Source organism: Podarcis vaucheri (assembly GCF_965113315.1).
Source record: "Podarcis vaucheri genome assembly, chromosome: 12".
Classification (NCBI taxonomy): Eukaryota; Metazoa; Chordata; class Lepidosauria; order Squamata; family Lacertidae; genus Podarcis; species Podarcis vaucheri.
In genome coordinates, this window is record NC_138750.1 from 23,722,859 (window position 1) to 23,747,432 (window position 24,574).

Below are 24,574 nucleotides of genomic sequence, written 5' to 3' on the forward strand. Positions count from 1 at the left end.
ATTTTGAACAGATATGTGTCAGTTCTTAAAGCTCACGTAGGTGCTTTTGCAGCTTCTGCATATCTTTAGTGTAAATGTTTTTTTTAAAAAAATGAATATCCTCATCTCATTCAGTTCAAGACTCTTCTAAAGCTCTAATCCATACATTCAAATCCAGTTATTTCAGCTTCCTTCTAGGTATGGGAAACCAGCCTCTAAGATGCACCTAAACTAAGTAGATCAGAATCTAACACTTAATAGCAACCCTTCAAACTCCACATCCTGCTCCTGTTTTGCTTTGTGCTTTTCTCCTGCGTCCTAGTTTATATACACCTCATTTATAAACCAGTTTGTAGTTAGCTTGTTTGTGGGGGTAGGGACACAAAACCATAGTTAGAATTAATCACAGTTTTGTCCTGGGACTCAGCTATACAGCTGCAAATATAACGTTTTAAGTGTGTTTTAAGTGCATTATACAAATGTGACACTAGATGGCGATGGTGAGCTAACAGGAAATTCTATATATATTTTAAAACGTTTTTTAAAATAGCATTTTCACAGTGTTTTTTATATATGTCTATATTCAGCCCTGGTTTAGATGAACAACAAGCAGAAGTGATTTCAAAATGGAAGCAGAAAGTTCTCATTGCAGCTGTGCCTGAGAAGGAAGTGGAGAGAATATGCAACAGAGGCGGTTTTTGGGTTGTGTGATCGGTGTGCCTACACTGGTTGCCGTGCTGCAGGGGTCACCACAACAATGTTGGTAGAGGGTGCCAATTTTTAGCGTTGCACAGGTTACCACTGAAGTTTGAGAGCCCAAAGTCTGCCAATGCCTGCAGCAATTATTTCTTGGAAGCCGCCCAGAGTGGCTGGGGAGGCCCAGCCAGATGGATGGGGTATAAATAATAAATTATTATTATTATAGCAATAAACAGTGGTCTAGTAGTTTGACTCCTGAAGAGCATTCAGATGTCTGTACATGCACAGTTTTCAAGGCATTATGGGGTTCAAACAGAGAGACTGGTTATTATTTAGGCCTGTAAAAAAATAGTGAAGCAATGGCAGCAGCTTTCTTGGTTGCTCAACATTTGGGGTGGGAGGAATAATCTATACATCAAAGGAATGTCTAAATAGGAAAAATTGCCAAAGCAACATAGCAGTCTGAAAATATTTGCAGTAGACTTTGTACATAGTCTTACTGTGTGTTCTCTCCTTTCCTTTGAATAATAAAGCCAGTTCTGAAGAAACTGCAGAATGGCAACTAAGTGATCCAATGACATTTTCTTTGAAATAGCTAGCTCCGTGGTTTCAGCCACCAGAAATATAGTAGTGTGCAAGCGTGTGTGATTTTGTACTTAAAATGTCCCCTTTTGGGATATACCATGCTCCATTTTTGGGAGAGCTGTTGGAGCCAGATCAGCTGCGATATGCAGCTGGACTCTATTTGCAGCATGGCTGCATTCATCTTATCAAAATTTCCACATTCCATCCCAGATAATCCTTCATGACTGCTGTTTATCTGAGGTGCCCTCTTGTTTTTAATCTGAGGCAAGAGTTTAGCTCTGGGTGTCACTTTTGGGGGGAAATGGGAAGCATTTTAATAGAAATCACTGCTGTTCCATAGGCATGTGGGGCTTGTAGAACAGAGCTGAATATCACACACACACACACACACACACACACACACACACACACACACACACCTGGAATAGCCAAGTGGTGCCCTTCAGAAGTTAATAGCATAAAATTTCTATCAGCCCAAGCCAGCATGGTCAATGATGAAAAAATGATAGGAATTGTAATTCAACAACAACTGGAGGGCACCTCCTTATTAGCTACCCCTGAAATCACTTCAGTATTCTTTCTTTAAGAATATTGTTGTGTGCAAAATAGTTGCCCATGGACACCGCGCTCATGCCAGGAAAACTGATTTACCGATTTGGTAAGCATCAAGCTCTATATTGACATGTTTCAGCTGCTTCCTGAGCTTTCTAGAATTTAAGAAATAGAAAGGATGTGAAGAGTTATACGTTTTGCTGGAAATATGTACTGTAGTGTGTAAAGTTTCTGATGCAATTCCCTTCCAGATTCACTAAAAAGAATTGTTCTGCCATGGATTTCAAGAGCAACCATTAAGTGCAGGTGGAGGCAGGTCTTGTTTGATTGATTGTAGAATGCTTTTCAGTTTAGTTTCGGTCCGTCAGATAAAAGGAGGGGCATCCATTGTTTCCACAATGTAACACTCATTGGCATTGAATTCTGCATGCGGGGGGGGGGGGAGGATTTTGCTGATCTGCTTTTTTGCAAACCAGTAGTGATAACTTCAAACAAAAATAAATAAATAGAACAAATAGCATTTAGTATACTGCTATCTGGAAAAAGAGGCCAACATTCTAAATATAAAGTGCAATTCTTGTCACCTGGGCTTTCATGAGTGCAGTGAGTATTCATGCCTCAGAAATGTGTTTTTGAACTGTGAACAATTTTGGTATCACTATCAAGCAACTGACATGAAGGAAAGCAGCAAAAACACCACAAATCTGTCTTATGTTTTGACTTTCTGATTTTCCATCCTGCATTCTCTGAAAAGCATTTTTTTAAAAAACAAACAAACAAAAAACCCCACCTTAAGTACTATATAAGAAAAGTGCTCCAGTTCAATCTTTATGCAAAATAAAGGTAACACAGTGTACCGAAAATGGGTTCCTGACAAAGATCAATAAATGCCGCGTATAGGAGAGCAAAGTTATCAAAATGCAAATATTTCAAACAAAACAAAATTTAACAATTGCCAAGATAAGCTGTTCGCTCAAAGTGTATTGTGGACATTTTCTAGTTTACATAAAGTAATTAAATTCAAGCCTGAAGAATTCAATTTTTCCCCTCCCAAAGATATTATTGGCAGCATGATTTAATGTGGTGTTAAGGCTTGGAAAATGTTGCCTGTTTGAAGGGCACAGGAGTATTTATTACAAAGCTGTTGTTTGAAAGCTGACAACTTTTGCAAGCTTTCTTATGGGTGGGGGGAAGCATTCACTAATGACTGCAAGAAAATAATATACCATTATATAGCTTAAAATACAGGTTGACATTTTCATCTATAGTATTTCTTTAGTGATGTGGGATGGGAGAACTGACCCGTGTGACTCTGCACAGCATGTATGGAATCTGCATAGAAATAATTACAGAGTGATTCCATACGCTTCTTGAAGAGACCTCTGAGGCAGGCGACGGGAAGTATTTTTAAGTTTTGTTCCCTTCTGTGGCAGCTTTGTGGCATGGGGTGTGCGCTCACTAGATGAGGGGTAGGCAACCTAAGGCCCATGGGCCACAAGCGGCCCACAGGGGTCGTTTAACCGGCCCACGAGCCATCCCCGAACCAAGCCAGGGTGCTGTAGTGGTTAAGAGCAGTGGACTTGTAATCTGGTGAACCGGGTTCGATTCCCCACTCCTCCACATGTTGGGTGACCTTGGGCTAGTCACACTTCTCTGAAGTCTCTCAGCCTTGCTCATCTCACAGAGTGTTTGTTGTGGGGGAGGAAGGGAAAGGAGAATGTTAGCTGCTTTGAGACTCCTTCGGGTAGTGATAAAGCGGGATATCAAATCCAAACTACTACTACTTCTTCTTCAAGCTGCCTGCTTAATGAGTCCCCGTGTGCTGTGCTAAACCAGCGCAACGGGGTGCGGGGACTCGTTTCCACGGTGCTGGAAATTGTGTCTGCGCATGGTCAAATGCCGAAAATTGCATCTGCGCAGACGCAGACATCGGAAATTGTATCTGGGCAGACGCCTGAAATTGCGGCCGTGCGCCCGCAATCTGGCCCACAGAGGGATCTCTGCTGGAGTGAACCGGCCCAGGTGAGGTAAACCTTGCCGACCCCTGCACTAGATCCTTAACTTGCATATCATCCCTCATATTCCTCAAGGGAAAGATCAGGACCAGGGGGGTGTTTATTACCTTCCCCTCACCCTCTCAGGGCAGATCCACAGCATATATTTAAAGCACACCCAACACACATTTTAAACCCATGATTTCCCTCCAAAGAATCCTAGCAACTGTAGTTGCCCCCTTCCAGAGCTATGATTCCCAGTACTCCAAGCAAACTACATTTCCTAGGATTCTCTGGGATAAGCCCATGCACTTTAAATGTTTGCTGGGTGTGCTTTAAATGTGGGGTGAATTGTGAAGAGTGAATTGCGGATGTTGGGAATCAGTTCAAATGAAACACAAGAATAGTGATTAGACTGAACCTTAAAGGCCATTTAGTTCATTCCTTTGCCAATGCAGAAAATCATCTTCTGTTTGTTATTGAATTGACAACAACAACAACATCAACAATAAGCATTTTTTCTTACTAAGTTTAAGAAAAGTTAGATTTTTTTGAGACGTCGTTTAGCTTGTTTTACTATTTGAGACCCTTCTTAACTCCATGTAGATTTTCTGCAAGGGAACTTTACTGAAATTATGTGGGTCAAAAGCTCCCAGGAAAATCCGACCTCGCACAATATTTTGTTTCTGTGTCCCAGTACTAATACAGTGGAATGTTCAGAGTATTGATATGGCAGTTTACTAGTGAGGACAATTTCATTTAACAATACAAATGCTAAACTGCAATTAAAATCAATAACTGACAAACTGTGGTTCTGCTTTGAAATACTAGAATAAAATGTCTCTTAGAAGGTCATCATTCTATCTCTATCCAAAAGGTCATTTTAAGAAGACGGAAGGGCAGGTTCTATTCAAATAGTGAGAGTCAGGATTTTTGTTACTTCCACATCCATTCTACCGTCACCAAGACTTATTTCTATCACCCAGAAATTGCATCTCTGGTTATATCTTTCTTTGGCCCAAAGTAGTTGTGAAGAATAATCCTGCAGTTTTCTCAAGGCTGCTTGTTGTTGTTTACTGAACAACAACAGTATGGCTACATACCTCGTTCTCTCATTTGTCCAATCAAAATTCTCAGCTCCCCAGCAGCTTCTCTTTCTGTATTCCTCCTCTCCCTTGAGTAGCCATGCTGCCAATTATTCTGCCCTCCTCAATTCCTAGTTTGCAGCTGATATTAATTTTAAGAATATGTAAAGAACAAAAATCATGGACTTCCCACCAAAAGTAGTTTGGTCCTTTCATCTTTGGGCCTTCAATAGACAAACAACAAACTCTTTGCTATGCAATGCTCTCAGTAGGAAGAGTCAGTAAGCTGAGTTCCCTCGCTGCGAGAAGCCAGGTTACAGGGAACCAGGCAGAGGGCCTTCTTGGTAGTGGCACCCACCCTGTGGAATGCCCTCCCACCAGATGTCAAAGAGAAAAACAACTACAGTGGTACCTCGGGTTAAGAACTTAATTCGTTTCAGAGGTTCATTCTTAACCTGAAACTGTTCTTAACCAGAGGTACCACTTTGGCTAATGGTGCCTCCCACTGCTGCTGTTCCGCCACCACACAATTTCTGTTCTCATCCTGAAGCAAAGTTCTTAACCCGAGGTACTATTTCTGGGTTAGTGGAGTCTGTAACCTGAAGTGTATGTAACCTGATGTGTCTGTAACCTGATGTACCACTGTATCAGACTTTTAGAAGACATCTGAAGGCAGCCCTGTTTAGGGAAGCTTTTAATGTTTGATGGACAATATTTTGTTGGAAGCCACCCAGGGTGGCTGGGGAAACCCAGTCAGATGGGCGGGGTATAAATAAATTATTATTATTATTATTATTATTATTATTATTATTATTATTATTATTTAATTAAAAATTGGCATGGAAGAATATGTCTTTCTATGATCAGTTGTGAAGTAAATGTGGATCTTCTGGATTCTGAATAATGGATATTAACAGCAAAATCCTTGAGCTGCCGTAACTCTTAGTTCGTTATCACGTTGTAGCAGATGAGGGTTTCTAGGCCAAGTTGCTTTCCTCGTTGGAGACAACTAGGTGTTACAATATTGCAAGTCAGTGGGATCCATCTACAAGCCTATTTGTTTAAAATACCCTACATTCTTAGTGTTGTTTCCATGAAAGTATTATGTTCATTTATTCCTTATTGCTCAGTCTATTGGGATCAGGATAGCAGCAGTACTCTACTGTCTTGTTAAATAGGCAGCACCAAAACAGCTATGCGGTAAAAACAACAACAACCCAAAAAAGGAAAGTTACCTGAAAATTTGTTTGCTCCAGAGAATCTTAATATTTCTTCAGTGCTTTAGATGCCTCTTGGTTCTGCCAAGTCCTTCTGAGGTTGCCTCATTTCTGTTCTATGTGTGCTCAATTAAAGTAGTCTTAAGTGCAACGTTGCCAAGAAAAGCGCTGGGTACTTAACTGCAATATGTTTGATGTAAGAGCTCTTACCATACATAAAATGTCCCTAGCAAACCATTCTTAAATTACCTTAGCTTGAAGAAGTTTGTTGAGGCATCTACGTGAAACTAGTGCACTAACATTAAGCTTTTGAAGCTAAAGCTGGAATTTGAAATAGTACTTGCTTTTTGAATTATTTGCCTTCTTTCAGCTAATATGGCTCTGATCTGAAGTTTTAAATATTTCTAGTGTTAAGCGCTCTGCATTCAAACACTTTTGTAGGAAATGTTCTTTTTGTGTTTTCTCGCTTATTATATAAACTCTAAATTGAATGAGTCAGTTTTCTCATTTCCCCCCTCATATAAATATTTTCCTTTGGCTTGATTCTCCTGGGAAAGCTAATTATCAAAGATACTTGTCTGACAAAGGTATATGTGTCAAGAAGGGGATTAGAACTCAAAGTCAATTTCAGCTGCACACAGACACGATCACTCTTCTGTTAGGAAGGCCACTTCACAAAAGACATATTTCCCATAGGGAAGTTATTTCGGTGCAGTAAGTGCCATAGATTCTTCATTATAGCTTGAATATACGTGTGTTCAAGCACACATGGCAGAAAGTGTGCTCATATGGCAAAATAGAAACTTGTGTATTTACCACCCAGGTTTCACATAGTTCCCCCGCAGAGAATCGACTCCCATGTTGGAAATGCCATATTGTGTGAATTAAGCCAGGAGATACCATAGCAGCCACCTTTCCTCCTGTGCTATTGCAGAGGCTGGGTTGGGCACCTGCTTCTATTGGCAGGACTCACTGTTTTGAGGTCTTGAGACTGTTGACATTACTGTAGTCTTGGCAAACCACAGAAATATTATGATAATGGTAGCCTTTTGTTACAGAAGTAACCCAACAGTCACTGGTAATGTGCATGAACCAAAAGAAAGCTCATTCAGATATTCAGGGAGCAACATAGGGACACCTTATTTGAAACAGTGTAGTTTTAAAAGACTTTAGGGAGGCCCTGCTGTTTAGGGAAGTTTTTTATGTTTAATGCTTTACAGTGGTACCTCAGGTTACAGACGTTTCAGGTTACAGACCCGCTAACCCAGAAATAGTACCTCAGGTTAAGAACTTTGCTTCAGGATGAGAACAGAAATCGTGCCTCAGTGGCGCGGCCGCAGCGGGAGGCCCCATTAGCTAAAGTGGAACCTCAGGTTAAGAACAGTTTCAGGTTAAGAACGGACCTCCGGAACGAATTAAGTTCTTAACCTGAGGTACCACTGTATTGTGTTCTTAATATTCAATTGGGAGCCGCCCAGAGTGGCTGGGGAAACCCAGCCAGATGGATGGGGTATAAATAAATTATTATTATTATTATTATTATTATTACTATTATTATTATTATTATTATTATTATTATTATATATGTAGGTGCGGCCACTGGAAACTCAGTTGTATGCCCTTTCCTTGTTTCACAGCGAAGAAGTGGGCAAACCTCTTCTCTACTTCAGTTGCTTTCTTCTTCACTCTGCCCCCCCACCCCAATTACCCAATGTCTGTACTACATTTACAAAATTCTCTGTTACCTCTCAGGAAAGACAGCATGGGGGAGAGTAAAAGATGACTGATGCAATTAGGCCAGTTCAGTTATTCAAAATCTTATCCATGCAATGCAGCTTAACAACTCTGCCTCACCCGCCAAAGGCGACAGTCTCGTGAAGGATGTAATATCAGACTAGGGATGTTTACGGATACAGCCACAGCATTCCTGCAGCAATATCACTGATTGTGGGCTTTCCAGAAGCATCTAGTTGGCCATTGTGGGAAACAGGATACTAGATAGACGGACCCTTGGTCTGATCCAGTGCGGGCTCTTTATATCTTGCCACATGTCTCAGCTGTTACACAGGAATGATTTCCGGGGAGTTGTAGTACAGTGTGTGTATGTGTGTGTGTGTGTGTTACATGTGCTGTTGATGCAAATATTCTATTACTAGTTGTCTCCTGCTTATTCTCCCTGTTGCTCTCTACCTCACTGCAGTATAAATTTAAATGGCTCGGAGAGAGCAGAAGCATCATTCCATGTGTGGAGGTATCATCCCTTGAGTATGTTTGCCAGTACTACTTTATAATGAAATACAGTAAATATTGCATACACAGTCATTCCATTTTGGGTCTTGGCAAGCAATAGCCATACAGATTAACATGAAAAACATTTTTTAAAGAAATACTTAAGGCCATATTTTCTTCAGAGAGGAAGCTATGTGGAAGCCTTTCTTGACATATTGACTTAATAGCAAGTATAAGTGTGTATGTATTCTAAAGACCAAGTTGCATCATTTAAAACATAATACTGTAATAATATCAATCAACAATGGAAAACCATATGTATTATGTAACAGCCTTCCATCTATTAACTGCAGCCTGTCCATTCACAAGTGTATGCAGAAATGGATGAACCAAATTTAAGATTGGAAAAATGAGGAACTGAGAGGAACCAAAATTGACAGATTTCCCCATCATCATCATCATCATCATCAAACCTTTATTGGCATCACTTACAAACTTTCAGAATAAATAGGCTAGTGAGATCTCGTCGCCATTTCAACAGTACAGTCATTTGCCAAAGGGAAGAAGAGGCGAGCAATCTATTTCATCTCTGTGGGTCTCCAGCAAGGGCGGGATCCTGTAGCGTACTTCAGTGAGAAAAAAATCAAATAGAGGAACATAGATATTGTCCTGGTGAGCTACTGGTCTCTCCCCATCTATTGCTTTGAATTTTTTTTTGTAGCAACATCACTAAGACCTCTATCAAGCTATCATCTGTCTGTCTGTTGCATTCTCTCCAGTTTCCCAATTGGTGATAGGTTTAGGGCCAGTGCTACCTATCCCCCCTTTGGCTGCAAGAGCACTAGACATAAATGGTAATATTGTAATATTTTGTAACATAATGTAAATGCATTTTTTAAAACAATGGCATAAGTAAAGTAAAAGTGGAGGCATAAGAGGCACTCATGTAAGGGAGGAGATCCATTACCACATACAACAACAACAATTTATTAAATTTGTATAACACCCTATGCCCATAGATCTCAGAGCAGTTCACAACAAATGTAATATCCCTCCAAAGAGGGCCTGCACACACAATGTATGTTTAGCAACTCAGCACTTTCTCTCTCTGTATGCCTCTGTCTCTTCCAAACTGTGAAATTGGTGATCCTTCATGCACACTTGCACATGCATACTTGATGTGTGCACCAAAGAGAAGATTCAGTTCAGTCCCTGAATTGGTGTTTGAAGAGCAGCCTGGCTATTTTGTCTCAGGGGTCCTTCTGTGTCTGCATTATCCCCACTCCATTACTGGAAAATTATTGAGGGGAAATGGCTATAACATTTTTTATTGTATTACATAAGTGGATAAAATTTGTCGGCATAGTACCCCTTCCAGAATGAATAAGACCTGCAAAAATACAGGTGAATAGGTCCAGGTTTTGCTGTCCTGGGTATCATTAAACGTTTTCTAAGGAAACATATATAACTTATGTTTATTTTGGGATAGACCTCGATGAAATCTGCAGGCAAAGCCACCATTTCTGAGGGAATAAATTGTGTCAAATGTTAGAAGTGGTTTTCTTGCAAGGTCAACCTTTACAGATTTGGGACAGGTAAAAAAGAAGGGACTTAATCTCCCCCATGTGTTTTGTTGGCGAATTGCAAACATGAGAACAATGTTCCTTGGTAAAGAAACAAAACAAAAATGTCAAATCACAGACAAATATGTTCAGGTACTTTTGTGCTAGGCACCTATAAAAGCTTATGGGGGGCAGGGAGGAACTAAAAGAAATTCACATTCTGGGGACTCAGTTACATTGGCAAAGAAAAAGTGCATTATATGCGTTGTATATGATTATAACACTGTGACACCAGATGGCGCTGAAGAGTTCCATTTTTGCTAACCCGATTTCTCATATAAAGTTTACAATGCGTTTAACTGAAACGCTTCTTTGATGTGTCTAGATCCAACCTGGGTAAAACAATTCCCTCTGATCATACTGATGTGTCAGTGAAGACAACACAGAGAGACAGTGAGTAATAAGAAGTAGTAGAGCAGTCACAATCAGTAACTGCAGAAATGACTGATGCTTCTTGCAAGCAATAGTGTATTTCTTCCTTATGGTAACCTTAAAGACATTTAATTTTGCTTTTAGCAGAAACTTGCCTGTAGCATTTGTTTGAAACCAGGATATGTGAGGCACCAAAAAGTGCTTCAGGGATCCCTGCTTCAACTCATGCTGCTTCATAGAGATCCTGCTTCACCCATGACAAGCCTTCTGAGGCACCCTGCTTTGACTTTGGATTCATCCAAATCTGATATGCACCCTGGGTAACTACCCTCTGCTCTTTACCTGGTCACTTTCAGGCCCCTTTCCTCGTGTTCTGAAGTGTGTCTCTTTCACGAATGCACACACAGATTCCCATCTATTTCCTCTTCATTAGCTCCCATTAAAGAAACAGCAACCAACCATCCTTCGCAGACAGTGAGAGAGAAAGAGAGAGATGGAGAGGGGAAAGAGAATGAGCTTCTGATACATTCTGAAAAACCAGGCTTCTCATTCTAGTGATTAAAAATGTTGCTCATCATGCAGTCGAGAAGCATAGTACGGTATTTAACTGATAAATTGTGAAGCTAATTTATCGCAGGGAGTGAGGGTTAGGTAGACCACGTTTAAGTCCTACTTTTTAATCTGTTCAAGGCAAAGAGGATAGAGTTACTGAATAGACAAAAATAGTGGCCGAGTATTTTCAGGAGTCATAATTAAATTTGGAGTCATGGAACATCAAAAGAGAATTGCAGGAAAGAATATAAGTAGACAGTGGTGCCCAGACATAGACCAGTATTTGGCTATGCAAATTAACTGTCAAAATTAAGAGGCCAAAAGGCTCTGTCAGTCAGATGAAAAGGTGGGAGCACAGAAAAAGCTCTCCCTTGCAAGTTAATTCTTTATAAGTGAATTGGGAATAGTTTTGATACCTAGTGGCATAATACAAGACAAATAACCCACAATCTTTTTCTTTTTAAAAAACCAGTTAATCCTAGGTGTTTACAAAATAATATTTTTAAAAATCTCACTCTCGTCTAGAGTAAATGATAGTAAGTTTAGCAGAATTTGGTTCTTTGCCTTTATTTCTTTTCAAGGCAAGCATGCTGGTTATAATATGATATTCTATTTGGAAATGACCTTTTTCTGTCCAAGGTTAACACCTGGAAGTTGTTGGGTTTTTTTACCCATGATTGAAGGGTGAGAAAATAAAAAGCGAAATCCTGTGTGTATTTTATTGGAAACTTCCTGGGACTTATTCTGAGCAAATTATTCCCAGGACTGTAGCCTGGAAGAGTGGGGAGTGGGCAGTGGGGAACGCTGCATCCCACAGTGATATCACTGTTGCTTACTGGGATGGTGTTGGGGTGAGGTAGGGTAACAGCCAGGGCAGGAATGTGCAGGTGCACTGCTAGGAGCATCCAATTGGTTCTGCCATTGGGTCTGCACCGTGTGTGATGCGAGAGTACTCAAAGGCAAGTGACGCTTCACATGTGAGAATTCTCTATCCCTGGGGTTTATTGTGCTGCGTTACAGCATTCCTCCGTGTGGAGCTTTTGAAGGGCTTGAGGGAGTTAAACGATGGTGTTGCCTGCCACTGTTTTTAATCTGCTTTGTGCATCAGTTAGTCATCTGCACCACAGAGATAATGCTTCTCTACCTTACAGGAGCATTGGGAAACTAAACATCCATTAATGATTGTGGAGCCCTTAGATGCTACAGGCAGTGATGAAGGTCATATTCTGCATGAGCAGTGTTGACAGATTGCTGCATGCTTGTGTGAAACAGGTAGAAATATATTTGGATTCACATTGTTTCGGGAAGCTTTTAATGTTTGATGTATTATAGTATTTTAATATTCTTTTGGAAGCCGCCCAGAGTGGCTGGGGAAGCCCAGCCAGATGGGCGGGGTATAAATAATTTATTATTATTATTATTATTATTATTATTATTATTATTATTAAACCATGAGCTAGCCATATTAGCAAATTACCATGAGATAGTGTTACCAGCACATTAAGTAAAATCACCATCTGATACACATTTTTGATCAATACCCATTCCTAAAGAATATTATTTCCCATGAAAATTGACTGAATTTGGAGTGGAAGATATAGTAGGCATAATTAGTGAAAAGGAGAATTTTGGTAGTGTTTTTAAGGGGAAGATACTTTATGTGGCAAAATATTTAATCTGAAATTAAGATGGGGGAAATGATATTAGTTTGACTTTTTAAAAAATTCCCCACATCTTTCAATATTAGTTATTTCCATAGTTCTCAAATCTGTTGAAAACCCTGCATTGTTGCAGATATAACTGCTGCAAGAACTATAATTGAACTGATAAAGTCTGCACGGCTAAGACTTGCAAAGACTCTTCCCGTCAAAGGTGAGTCTTTGTTTACCTCTTGAAAGTGCCGCAGAAACAGGTTCTGGAAAGCCATTTCCAATAGAGAAAGGGCCAGTTGATCAGATAGCAGCTAAACTAATGAAAAGCATCATGGAAGTGACAGGAAGATTAATTAAGTCCCTCCAGTCGTATTCACAGGCGGCTATACAGAGTTCCTTTGGGTACTGCTGCAGTTAAATAGTATTCATGGTGACAAATATTGCAGATTTCCAGAACTGACACCTCTGATTCAAGGGTGAAAAAAACAGCATACGCACAACAGCCACCACATTTGGTAGTTTTGTCTAGTGAGGACAGGAAAATCGAGCGAACTGCTCTTGTGACTAGTAAATCAAGAAAATCTTTAATAAAAAATATTTTTTTAAAAAAAAAAAAAACACACCAAAACTCAGCAGCCTCAGCCTTAATAGCTTGGTCGGTTAGAGCATGGTGCTGATATTGCCAAGGTTGCAAGTTTGATCCCCGTATTCTGTGATTCTAGAAAAGAAATGCAATTTGGGAAGTGGAATTAGCATGTGTTTCTTTTAGGCACAGAACCAAGTTGCTATATCGCCATTATAAAATGTAACTGGGCTGAAGTATGCCGTTGGAGTGGAAATGCACCCCCAAAGTTGTATTAATCTTTGGGGATTGACAACTTCTAGAAATCTTGCTCTTGAACAGAGAATTATGGATTAACTTGAACAATTGGCACCCAATTTTGTATTTTCCTTCTCCCTTCCTCTTTTTCTTTTTGCACTGTGTTTTTTAAATTGTAAGCCTGGGGCCAGAGACTTTTGTGGATGGGCTGTATCAGGGGTCAGCAAACTCGGCATCGACAATGGAGTGCACCTCCAGGGGTGAAGCCAAATAACAGCACCTGCTGTGGAATAGAGACCAGTAACTTGGAACTGCTGCCTTCTGCATTTTATTTTTCTGTGTTAGTAGTACCGGAGTGACCTCTTTGGGGTGTGTGTGGAGGTCCTGGTGGGCTACCCAGACAGCTAGACCCTTGGCCTCGCTGATGTGGTCCAAAGGAAAGCAGAGCAATGTGTTTGGCAGAAGCTTGGCTGCAGGAATTGCTGGAAGGAGGCGTACAAGGTGCCATCCAACTGTCTTAGGGACCCCACTCTGGATTTGTGTGGGGTTTATTCCTCTCAAAGATGTCCTGCAAGGCAGTGGGTATGGATTTTTCTTTGGGTTTTACTCCTGAAGCCTTTCTCATTAAAGAATATAGCCACAAGGCATCTGATGTTTAGGATTAGAGTTTTTCATTTCCTAGATGGGCTACCTTCCCAGTTTGTTGAGCCCCATCTGCCCCTCACTTCCCTCTACAGCATGTTCAGAAACTGCCTTCTTGACCATTGGACCCACTAATGGGTCTCATCTGCTCAGCCTGTCGGGGCCTATCTTCACATGCAGAGGAAGTCCCTAACTCACCGAGAGTTTGAGACCTATCAGTTCCCTCACCTGGTTTAGCCAGCCAGTCAAAGATGTTTCCTGGGGTGTGGATGCTGTCACATGCTGACAGCTTCTATGAGCCACAGATGAGAGCCAAGTGCAGGATGGGGACCAAGGTGGGCAAACTACCCCAGAAGCAGCACAACAAGTCTCTCACCAGAGGTACAGTGGTACCTCGGGTTACAGACGCTTCAGGTTACAGGTGCTTCAGGTTACAGACTCCTCTAACCCAGAAATAGTACCTCGGGTTAAGAACTTTGCTTCAGGGTGAGAACAGAAATCCTGCGGCGGCAGCAGGAGGCCTCATTAGCTAAAGTGGTACCTCAGGACCTCCAGAAGGAATTAAGTTCTTAACCTGAGGTACCACTGTACTAACCTTCCCCTAACACCCCATACACCCTGGCCGGGGGCAGGGAGCTATATAGTGAATAGTTAAATATAAATGGATAAAAGAATGGCACATTTCATTAGATGTGATTACATATGTAAGTATCTTAACCAATTTATTAGATTATTCTGTTAATATATACAAAAGTTGCACCTGCAAAAATGTGTTTGTGTGTGTGTGAGAGAGAGTGAGTGATGAATGCAAGATAGGGTTGTTGCTTTTTTAAAATGTTAGAAGCACTTTCAAACAAATGATACTACATGTGAATTCTTGGGTGGTGCCATCATGCAAAGGAAGTGGACCACAAGTGCATAAATGTTGTTATTGGCAGTCAGTCTCAGGAGAGCCTTGGAAATATTTTTTTCTGCAGTTTCTTCCTGAAACAGTTCTAGATGGATACAAAGATAATCTACATATCTTGCCAGGGCACTTACTGTGTTTGACTTGAAGCTGAAGATTCTGCACACTTGGAAACATTTCCAGTTGCTTTTGGCTTCTCACGTTGTTGTGAATGGTTTTTCTTTCACTAAAATTTGCAAAAGTTAATTTTAGTTTAACTTTCCCAAATGTTTTAGCAATGGATTGGGGGAAGCAAACATAAAGATTAAATATAATCTTTTTTTGCCAATCTCTTTTTATTTCATATTACAGCACAGTACATTTAGGTTTCCAATAGCCGTCTAGGCTAGAAAAGATGAAATTATATTTTTTGGGGGGAGGGGGAATGGAAACCTCTCAAGTGTGCGAGAACTTTTCATCTACCCTACAAGGCATCTAAACTGATAACGTTTTGTCATCCTGTGTCTTTTGTTGCACATTATTACATTTCTGCCAACAAAACGGTCCCTGGATGCACTGTTGCACATATTCACAGAAAACCTTCTCGTCAGCTTCTCAAATTGAAATTCATCATAGGCAACCAGTAAGAATCCAAGGATAGATCTATTATTGGTTGCCTCCTGCAAGTTTGCAAAAGCAAAAGAGAGGCTTCCAGGAAACCGCAATAGTTGAGCAGGCACATTAATTTTATTAAATATTAATTTGTGTTTGTGGAAGGCATGCCTGTAAGTGACGTTTTTATTCTTAGCATGGGGCAATGTGTGAGCCATCAGTTGGGATGAAGTTTAGAAGATAAGACAGGATTTGAATTAATTAATAAGATTCATAGGAAGCCCTTTGCTTTGAGCCTTTGAAGTGTAGTACTTTTTGCAAGCCAAAAAAGTGAGCAATTATATATAAAAAATGGAATGCTCTCCTTTCTTTATAACTCTTCAGGCATGCCATCACTTGTATCCACACAACCCTTTACTAGGGATGGATTCCCCCTCCCCCCAATTCTCATTTCACTCCTTAAACTTAGTGAGAAGTAACTCACTCCCACCCACCCCAGTTCTGCTAAAAATGCAAACAGTTCGTGCATTATTGCATGCATTATTATATTTATAAGATTATATATGTACTATATGCATACACATTCCAGATTTTCTCAAGTAAGTAGCACATAAACAGATACCGGTAGCTTCACATCCATCCACGTAAAAGTGCTGGAAAGTATTGTTAAAGGTAAAATAACAAAGCATTTAGAAGGACAAGACTTGCTGAAGCAGAGCTACCATGGCTTCTGCAAGGGAATCCTATCCTGTCTCACTAACCTTTTAGAGTTTTTTGAAGCAAAATAAATAAATAAATAAATAAATAAATAAATAAATAAATAAATTTCTTCCAGTAGCACCTTAGAGACTGAAGAAGTGTGCATGCACACGAAAGCTCATATCAATACTGTAACTAACTTAGTTGGTCTCTAAGGTGCTGCTGGAAGGAATTTTTTTTAAAAAAAATATATTTTATTTTGTTTCGATTATGGCGGACCAACACGGCTACCTACCCGTAACTAGAGTTTTTTGAGTGTGTCAGCAGAGGTGATTGTGTTGCAAGGTATCTCACAAAAGACTCCTGAGTAAAGTTAGCAGTCACAGAATAAGAGAAATCCTCTTGTGAATCAGGAATTGTTTAAGTAACAGGAAGTAGAGTGTAGGAATAAATGGACAGTTCTCTGAATGGAGAGTCCTGTGTTCTCCAAGGATTAGTAGTGGGACTTGTGCTTTTTAACTTGTTCATGAACCATCTAGTGTTAGAGGTGAGCAGTGAGGTGGCCAAGTTTGTTGACAATACTAAATTTGTGCTTTTATCCTGTATTTTTATATTGTGAACTGCCAATAATAATTTGTTCAGGGTCATTAAAACAAAATGTGAAAAGTCCTAAAAAGACATCTCCGTGTTGAGTGAATGGGTGGTAACATAGCAAAGTGATTTCATTGTAAACAAGTGTAAAATGATGCATGTCAGGGCAAAATCTTCCTTAATTTCACATATATGCTGAACTGGGCACTCAACAGGTAGTGAGCGACCAGGAATGAGACCTTGGGTTTGTAGTGGATAGCTCATGTTGAACCAGTGCACGACAGCTGTGCAAAAGACAACTTCCATGCTAGGAATCATTAGAAAATTCAAATTCTGTACCCATTTAAAGGAGGGTAAATCTCTCTGAACTCTGTGGGAATTACTTCCCAGAAACAGCCAATGAAAACAGCATGATTGTAAAAAACCTCAAAGTGGTTTACAAATATATATATAATATAATAAGATGCTGTATGTATTGTTTTGTGGATGCATCCAGTGATATCACAAGCATTGAGTAATGTATATCTGAGATACCACTAGTCAAAATAAAAAAAAATCCTTCCAGTAGCACCTTAAAGACCAACTAAGTTAGTTCTAGGTATGAGCTTTCGTGTGCATGCACACTTCTTCCTTCAGATAACTTAGTTGGTCTTTAAGGTGCTACTGGAAGGAATTTTTTTTATTTTGACTATGGCAGACCAACACGGCTACCTATCTGTAACTGAGATACTACTGAGCCAGTTATTGGGGAATACAGTACCTTCTGTGGCCGTGGAAGGCTGTGGAAGACTACAGTTTTCTTGCCCATCTCACACATCCTTTAATCCCTGGATCTCTTTTCCCTTCACAGAATCCTTTGCCCAACCCATGCTCTTTCATGTTTATTAAGGATCAGTGTGGCGTAGTGATTAGAGCATCAGATTAGGTGGGGTGTGCCCAGGCCCAAATCCCTAGTAAGCCACAGAGCTCACTAGGTGACTTTGGGTCAGTCATTCTCTAACCTACCTCAGAGGCATGCTGTGTTGTAGGGCGTGCAGAATGATTGAGGTCCTTGGAGAAAAGGCGGGCTATAAATGAAATGCGAATGGACCTGTCCATTAAAAAAACCCTACAACAGCCAATTGCATGCGTGTGGTTTCAGCCCCATCTGAGATTTCTGAATGGAAGGCAGTCTTCCAAGAGCTTTCCCAGACACATGTCTCAGTATAGAGACTGTTTTTTTGGCTTCTTCCCTTCATGAATTATAAGAATGTGAACTTGGAAGCTGCTTCTTAAAGTGCTGCATGTTTGAAATGCATCACTGACTGACTGTTATACGGACAAATTCTCCTTTTGCTTACATTTATGCAACTCATTTGGGGGGAGGGAAACTTGGCTCAAGTTAAATTGAGAATTTGAAGCTTTTTTGTAAATTGCTGTGAAGATACAAAGAAGTAAACAAATACAGAATTTGGCTCAGAGTTGCATTCAATTTGTTTTGTGAGTTTTTGCCAGAAAGATCGGCTGCTGACTTGCTTTCTCATATGTTCCGTTACAGAAGTGCAAACAGCAACCCTAAATGGTTAATGGATGTTTTGAATATATTTTTGACTTTGGTTAGATTCTGCAGCTGCAGTGGGTCTTGGTAATTTAATTTTTGTGGGGGCCTCACTATATTATGTGCTTTATTATGGGGGTGAAGATGTTCATTCCCAGCAATAAACAGGACTTAGAATATAGTTTTGTTCCCAGGACCAAAACACAATATAAAAATGCATGTTTCTAGTCCTCATAACTGGAGAATAAATACCGGAAACATAAAGACAGTGTATACCAAGGTTCAAAAGCCATAGTGAGGCTGATCTGGACTTCCAATGATTAGTGAATATGGTGTTTGCCCTGCAGTGCTGCATATGTCTACTCACTAGTTCACTGAGTTCAAAACTTCTTAATCCTAGGATAGGGTCAGTGGGATTTGAGTAGACACATAGGATTTCAATTATATTTGTGGTCTTGGTTACATCTTAGTCTGACTGGACTATTAATTTGTTGGGTCCTGTAGATTTGCAAGATCTTAACTGTTTGTGTTGCATGAGATCATAATCAGCTGGTGACTCCTTGAGTGAGGGATGGACCATGGCAATGATTCCAGATTCTAGAATAGGGGTTCCCTGACTATAGTCTGGTAGTCCATGAGCTTCATTCAGGTAGTTTGTGGCATGCCTGTAAAAACACAATGAAGCAGCATCTAGAACAGTGCACTACAACTGTTACATCAAGGATAAAAAATATTAAGTGGTCCATCAAGACCTTCATCAATCTCCAAGTGGTCTGTGGTGGGCAGAGGTTGGGAGGTACTGATCTACACAGGAATGGGTTCCTCCTACACAGGGCTGTAGACACCTTGTGGGTGGGGTTTGCTTCTGTGTAAAACAAAGCAAGGAGGGGCTTTTACTTGCACCTAGAAGGCTCTTTATTTCTGGGTTCTCTTCAAGAAAAGAATTTAGGGAATGCACCTGCATATGATGTTGAGAGACTGAAGGAACAACTTTCTGCTTAAACCCCTTCCAGCCTTAGGTGTCCATAAACTTGCTGATATTTTGTCTGCAGTACTTGAGATAAAAGGAAAGGTATGCCTTCTGTGGAAACTCACCTGATTCATGCTTAGACAGTGCCATTGCCTCATCTGAATTTAAAATTAATGGATCTGCGTACTTTATCTGCAAGATATAGTGATGGGTGTGATACCTTCTCCTACTCTTCCTTCCCTGCAGTCCTCCAATCAAACCAGGAAAATGATAAACTGCAGACCCTTACCTTGCTGATTCTGTAACACCCATGATTTCTCTTCTCTTTAGATGTTTGTGGTTCCTTCACTGCTGGAATGAAACAGGGCTTATTTTTATTGGCGCCTTTAGGACTAAGTTGTTGTGCTTTAAGAGTATTATATCTGTCAATCCTCTTTCTGAAGGAATAAAGCATTCGTCCCATTAGATTCCATTTTTAAAAGATAAGTACTTCCGTGTGCTTTGATTTTTAATTTTAGGGCTCTTATTTTCTTCAGCATATCTGAAACTGATATTGCTACCCAAGGAATTAACAATTGATCATAATGAAAAACAACATCCTGTAGACATAGGCAGTGCAGCCTTCCACATGCTGCCTTGTCAATTTGCATCACATCTGACCCGGGGCACCTCCTCTTAGAAGTACAAGTGCATTTTAGTATCTGTGTCTTTGATCTCTGTCTCCAGAGACTGCTGCCTACCCCCAATCCAAGATGTCAGTTGCAATAGTGTCTCAGGTCATGTGTGAACTGGCCTAAGACATCCATTTTTTCTTATAGACAAGAAGATCAGATCTTCTTCTTCTTCTTCTTCCATCTTCTTCTATTACCATATTCTTGTTGCTTGCATCCTGAGCAAAACAATGAAAGGGCTGGGCCCTCATTATATCTCTCTATTCCCTTCTCTTTATTAAAAGGGAATTAGATTTGCCAATACGAATCTATTAGAATTAGGCTATACGATGCTTATGTCGTCATCTGTGTGTGGTACTGTGAAGACAGAGAAGTGATTCACACAATACTTTGATGGTATGCACTGCCAGCACTGTTTATTTCATTTGGAGCTGGGATTGGGGGAGAAATGCAATACTTTGCTTAAAATAACTTTGATAGAACTTTTAATTTGCATATAATCTGGGTTTAGCATGAGCCAAGGAATTGCCAAGATTGCATCTTTGGGGCTCACATATCCTATATACAAATACTAAACTCATTCTCAGAGTGAGAGTTGTTATGTAGCTAGAACAATACCATCACGGCACAAGAAATGAGGCAGCAACAGGCTTGGAGGAACTGGGAACCTGGGGTTCTAAACAGCCAGCAAAGACTGAGCATGCTCAGTGGGCACAGGTTGCTCTCTGAGTGGGTGGGGAGTATGATGGAGTGAGGATTCTGGAAGAGGAGCTAGCTAGCTGATCATGAACAGGAACACTTCCCACTGCAACATTTTGTTGCAAGTCACACGCATCTCACATTACGGTATCACTTGGGCCCTTAATTTCCTACCCTTTTAGCCATGTTCAACAGACCCTGAACGTATGCAGAGTGCCTTTCTGCTCCCACTCACTATTACAAGTAAAGGTAAAGGACTCCTGGATGTTTAGGTCCAGCCAAAGGCTACTATGGGGTTTCAGCGCTCATCTCACTTTCAGGCCGAGGGAGCCGGCGTTTGTCTACATATAGCTTTTCGGGTCATGTGGCCAGCATGACTAAACCGCTTCTGGTGCTATGAAACACCTTGCCAGAAACCAGATCACACAGAAACGCCATTTACCTTCCCGCCACAGCAGTACCTATTTATCTACTTGCACTGGCATGCTTTCAAACTGCTAGGTTGGCAGGAGTTGGGACAGAGCAACGGGAGCTCACCCCGTCGTGGGGATTCGAACCGCCGACCTTTTGATCAGCAAGCCCAAGCAGCACAGTGGTTTAGACCACAGCGCCACCTTTCAAACTGCTAGGTTGGCAGGAGCTGGGACAGAGCAATGGGAGCTCACCCCGTCGTGGGGATTCGAACCGCCGACCTTTTGATCAGCAAGCCCAAGCAGCACAGTGGTTTAGACCACAGTGCCACCTTTCAAACTGCTAGGTTGGCAGGAGCTGAGACAGAGCAACGGGCGCTCACCCCGTCGTGGGGATTCGAACCGCTGACCTTTTGATCAGCAAGCCCAAGCAGCTCAGTGGTTTAGACCACAGCGCCACCCGCGTCCCTTTTTTACCCCATTCACTAGTTCCCATTCATGTGGGCTTCTGGTTGCAGGTGAGTAAGACCTCCCAGGCAGGTTTGAGCCCCCAACGCCTTTTTCTTTGCCATCAGAACTCAGCACTCATCCCCACCTCCGTTGGCACGGAGCTGCTTCTGCCAACACAGAGCACTTAAGAGCTTACCATACCCTTAGCGGTGGTGAGATATGTTAAAACAATACCAGCTTTGTCTCGCGCGCCCTCACCCCACCCTTCTGCAACGCACTGTGTCAGTGGTTCCCTTTGATGCCAGCGTGAGTGTGTCTGTGTGTGTGCGCGCGCGCCTGCCTTACTATATAAGATTTAGCGAGAGGCAGCGTTACTTTCAACCCGGGGTCTTGGCAAGAAAACCCACGCAAAGGGAAGAAGAGGGAAGAAATGTGTTTTGTGTAGTACTCCTCGCCTTGATGTCACAGGCACGGCAAGGACATCACAAGGAGGAGTCAGATTACAGTAAGAATGGGCAGTGCAGCATGCAGCGAGAGTCAATGCTAAATCAGTGAGGGATTGTATCAGGGAGAAGAAGACTGCCTTCAAAGCCCTGATCCCAAGGAGGCTCACGCTGCTCTCTCTCTCTCTCGCTCTCTCTCTGTCTCCGAGGCTGGGAAATTTCCACACTATGTAGTAGTAGCATGAAAGCGGCTCGCTCCGCTTTGCATCGCAGCACCTCGGCGCGGGAGCTAATGCTGAACGCACAGCGAGCGGATCCTGGCTGCATGGTTAATGAGAAACATAATGTATTTTGGTAAGTCTCTCTGCTGGTGCCATCCTTCCTTCTGCCTCGCATCTTCTTTCTCTCCGGCAGGACGGACTGTGAACGTGTGTGTGTGTGTGTGTGTGTGTGTGTGTGTCTTTCTTTCTCATTCTCCGTGGGTGCATTTCGCTGCTTCGGGAAGCCAGACCACTTCATTCACACACACCACACACGCGCGCAAACACACAAGCTGTTGCAAAGGAGGATTCCATTGTCTTAGGCTGCTCCGCACGCCTCTCTTTGCTCGTCGTGCCTTCGCTCTGTTTAGGCGCAAATAGCTCCGGCTAACGGCGAGGATCGCCACCCCCGCTGGCGTCCCCCACCGCCCCCGCCCCCAAATGAACCTGTGTGCCATCTGCAGCGAGGCTTGCGAAGCGTGGGAAGTTGGAGGCAAACTTAATGCCGTAATGTACGAGCCATTGCCACACGATCTGGGATTCTGAAGTCTTTGCGCAACTATTTTTAGCCATTCCTATAGAAAAGCCCCCTTTCGCTTCGATTCCGAGAGAGGAGAAACACAATGCCTTTCTCTCTCGGCGCAGCTCTTGGCTCCTTTACCGAATACTCCCCCCCCCCCGCAGAGATTCCCAGATCTCTGGATCTTGCCAGCCCAGCGCGCCAGGCAACGAACGCATGGTGGGGGCTGAGAAGGCTCCGGAAGGTCTTGGAGCGGTTCGAAATGTTTGTGCGGCGCTGAGTTCCGATGGGAGAGCTTCCTCGGGTTTTTTAGCCGCAACTGACTGCATGTCTCCTAGCAGAGAAACATGCTGGAGCTCGGAAGTGTTTGTGTATGTTTAGTAGCCTAGCACTGCAACGCCGAGAGCTCGCAGAGACCATAGGATACAAACTACAACTTGCTGCGAGGAAAGAATTCGTGTCTTAAGAACATGAAAGGGGGAATCTCCTCTTATCCTGACTTGGAAACTAAGCTAGAGTTTATAAGGCAGCTGAATGATGTTCAGTGATGTACAGCTAGAAAGCAGGGGAATCCTGGGCTGGTCAGCAGCTTTCTTTCATTAAATATTAAACCAAGAGTTGACTTGGCACTTCGAGGAAGTCTTCCTTGCGTATTCTGCTAGGTTTATGTCAGTTCCATTTTCATTTCCAGTAAATTCAATTTTTATTTCTGCTAGCACATGCCATCCTCATTCATTTCAGTATTTCATAGAGTGTTCCGCCACCTCCCCAATTTCCCTGAAGCAATACAGTAAATGTACCCTGTATTGAAAGTTGTCTGCACATCTCCCAGAAAACTTTAATTCCTTTGTAAATCTTGTCTTGTTGAAGAGGGGAAGTGTTAAATTCTTGTACATCGTTAGATGAGGAGGTGGGGAAGCAACAATTTCTTTTTATCGTCGCGGTGCCTGATATTGTCAGTTCTGTGCTTTCCAAAAGGTCGCAATGAGCAAAAGTATTTTTCCTATGCAATTTTAAAAGTTGGGATTTCAGCTACCTATGTTTCTCTTCTTGGAGGCGTCCCCTTTAATAATGGTACTTAGATGTGCTGCTAGGGGAGCTATTAGGATAGATTTCTCTGTACTCAGTTTTGCAATAGTTGTGCCTTTGATCTTGGCAAAGACCTGTGATCAATGTTACATATGACTGCAGCTGCAGGTTTCATTGACACTAGGTGCAAGCCATCTGCTCTGTAATGAATAAAATGAATCTTTTGGGATGTTCCTTTACTTGTGTCATAAGGGTCCGAGGGCTTAATGTTTTGTTCAGCATGGTTTCACTGTTCAAAGAGTCTTTTACTGGATGCATTGATCAGCCATTCACAAATTAATCTGGATGTGCACTCTGATTTAAGTTTTTAATTATTTATTGTGGAGCATCATCGTGTCACTTTATAGGGAATCTGCCGCCTAAGAGGGCTCAGCAACTAAGACTGCAGTTAGGCAGCTTTTGGGCATACTTTATTCTTCCTGACCTTCTTGTTCAAATAGGGGAGGGAGTTCCTTTTCAGTAGTAGATCATGTTCAGAGCACACAGCCTAAATCCTGCTTTCTTGATTTTCTCTAGCTATTGTGGAGAGTCTCTTGTTCATACTGACAGAAGTCTAAAGCTTATAATCTCACCTGTCCCTGCTAGGAATAGAATGAAACAGCCTTAACTTGGACAGCCTTGACCAAATGGAAGGCTGAGCACCATTCACGGACCCTTTCTTCAGGAGAACAATGGCATATAATAAGCGCACTATATTTAGAAAATAGATGTATGAAAAGCACACATATATATATATT

General features: G+C 41.6%; 1 protein-coding gene and 1 long non-coding RNA gene across 12 annotated transcripts in view; one reads left to right on the plus strand and one right to left on the minus strand.

The window, feature by feature from the left end:
- ZNF385D (zinc finger protein 385D) overlaps nt 1-24,574 on the plus strand; it is a 567,358-nt gene that overhangs the window by 363,782 nt on the left and 179,002 nt on the right. Inside the window, exon 1 of one of the 11 annotated variants that reach the window (XM_082193431.1) lies at nt 21,872-22,030. The exons of the other annotated variants lie outside the window; for them this stretch is intronic. Within the exon in view, the coding sequence (XP_082049557.1) occupies nt 21,985-22,030 (46 nt within the window). The 5' untranslated portion in view covers nt 21,872-21,984. Of the gene's footprint in view, nt 1-21,871; nt 22,031-24,574 lie in introns of those variants that run through there. 11 annotated transcript variants of the gene reach the window in all.
- LOC309515609 lies at nt 9,377-18,801 on the minus strand. Its single transcript, XR_014212567.1, has 4 exons — nt 18,693-18,801; nt 15,042-15,133; nt 10,677-10,797; nt 9,377-10,004 (listed from the first exon to the last, which is right to left on the minus strand). It is a non-coding gene; the product is annotated as an uncharacterized lncRNA (long non-coding RNA).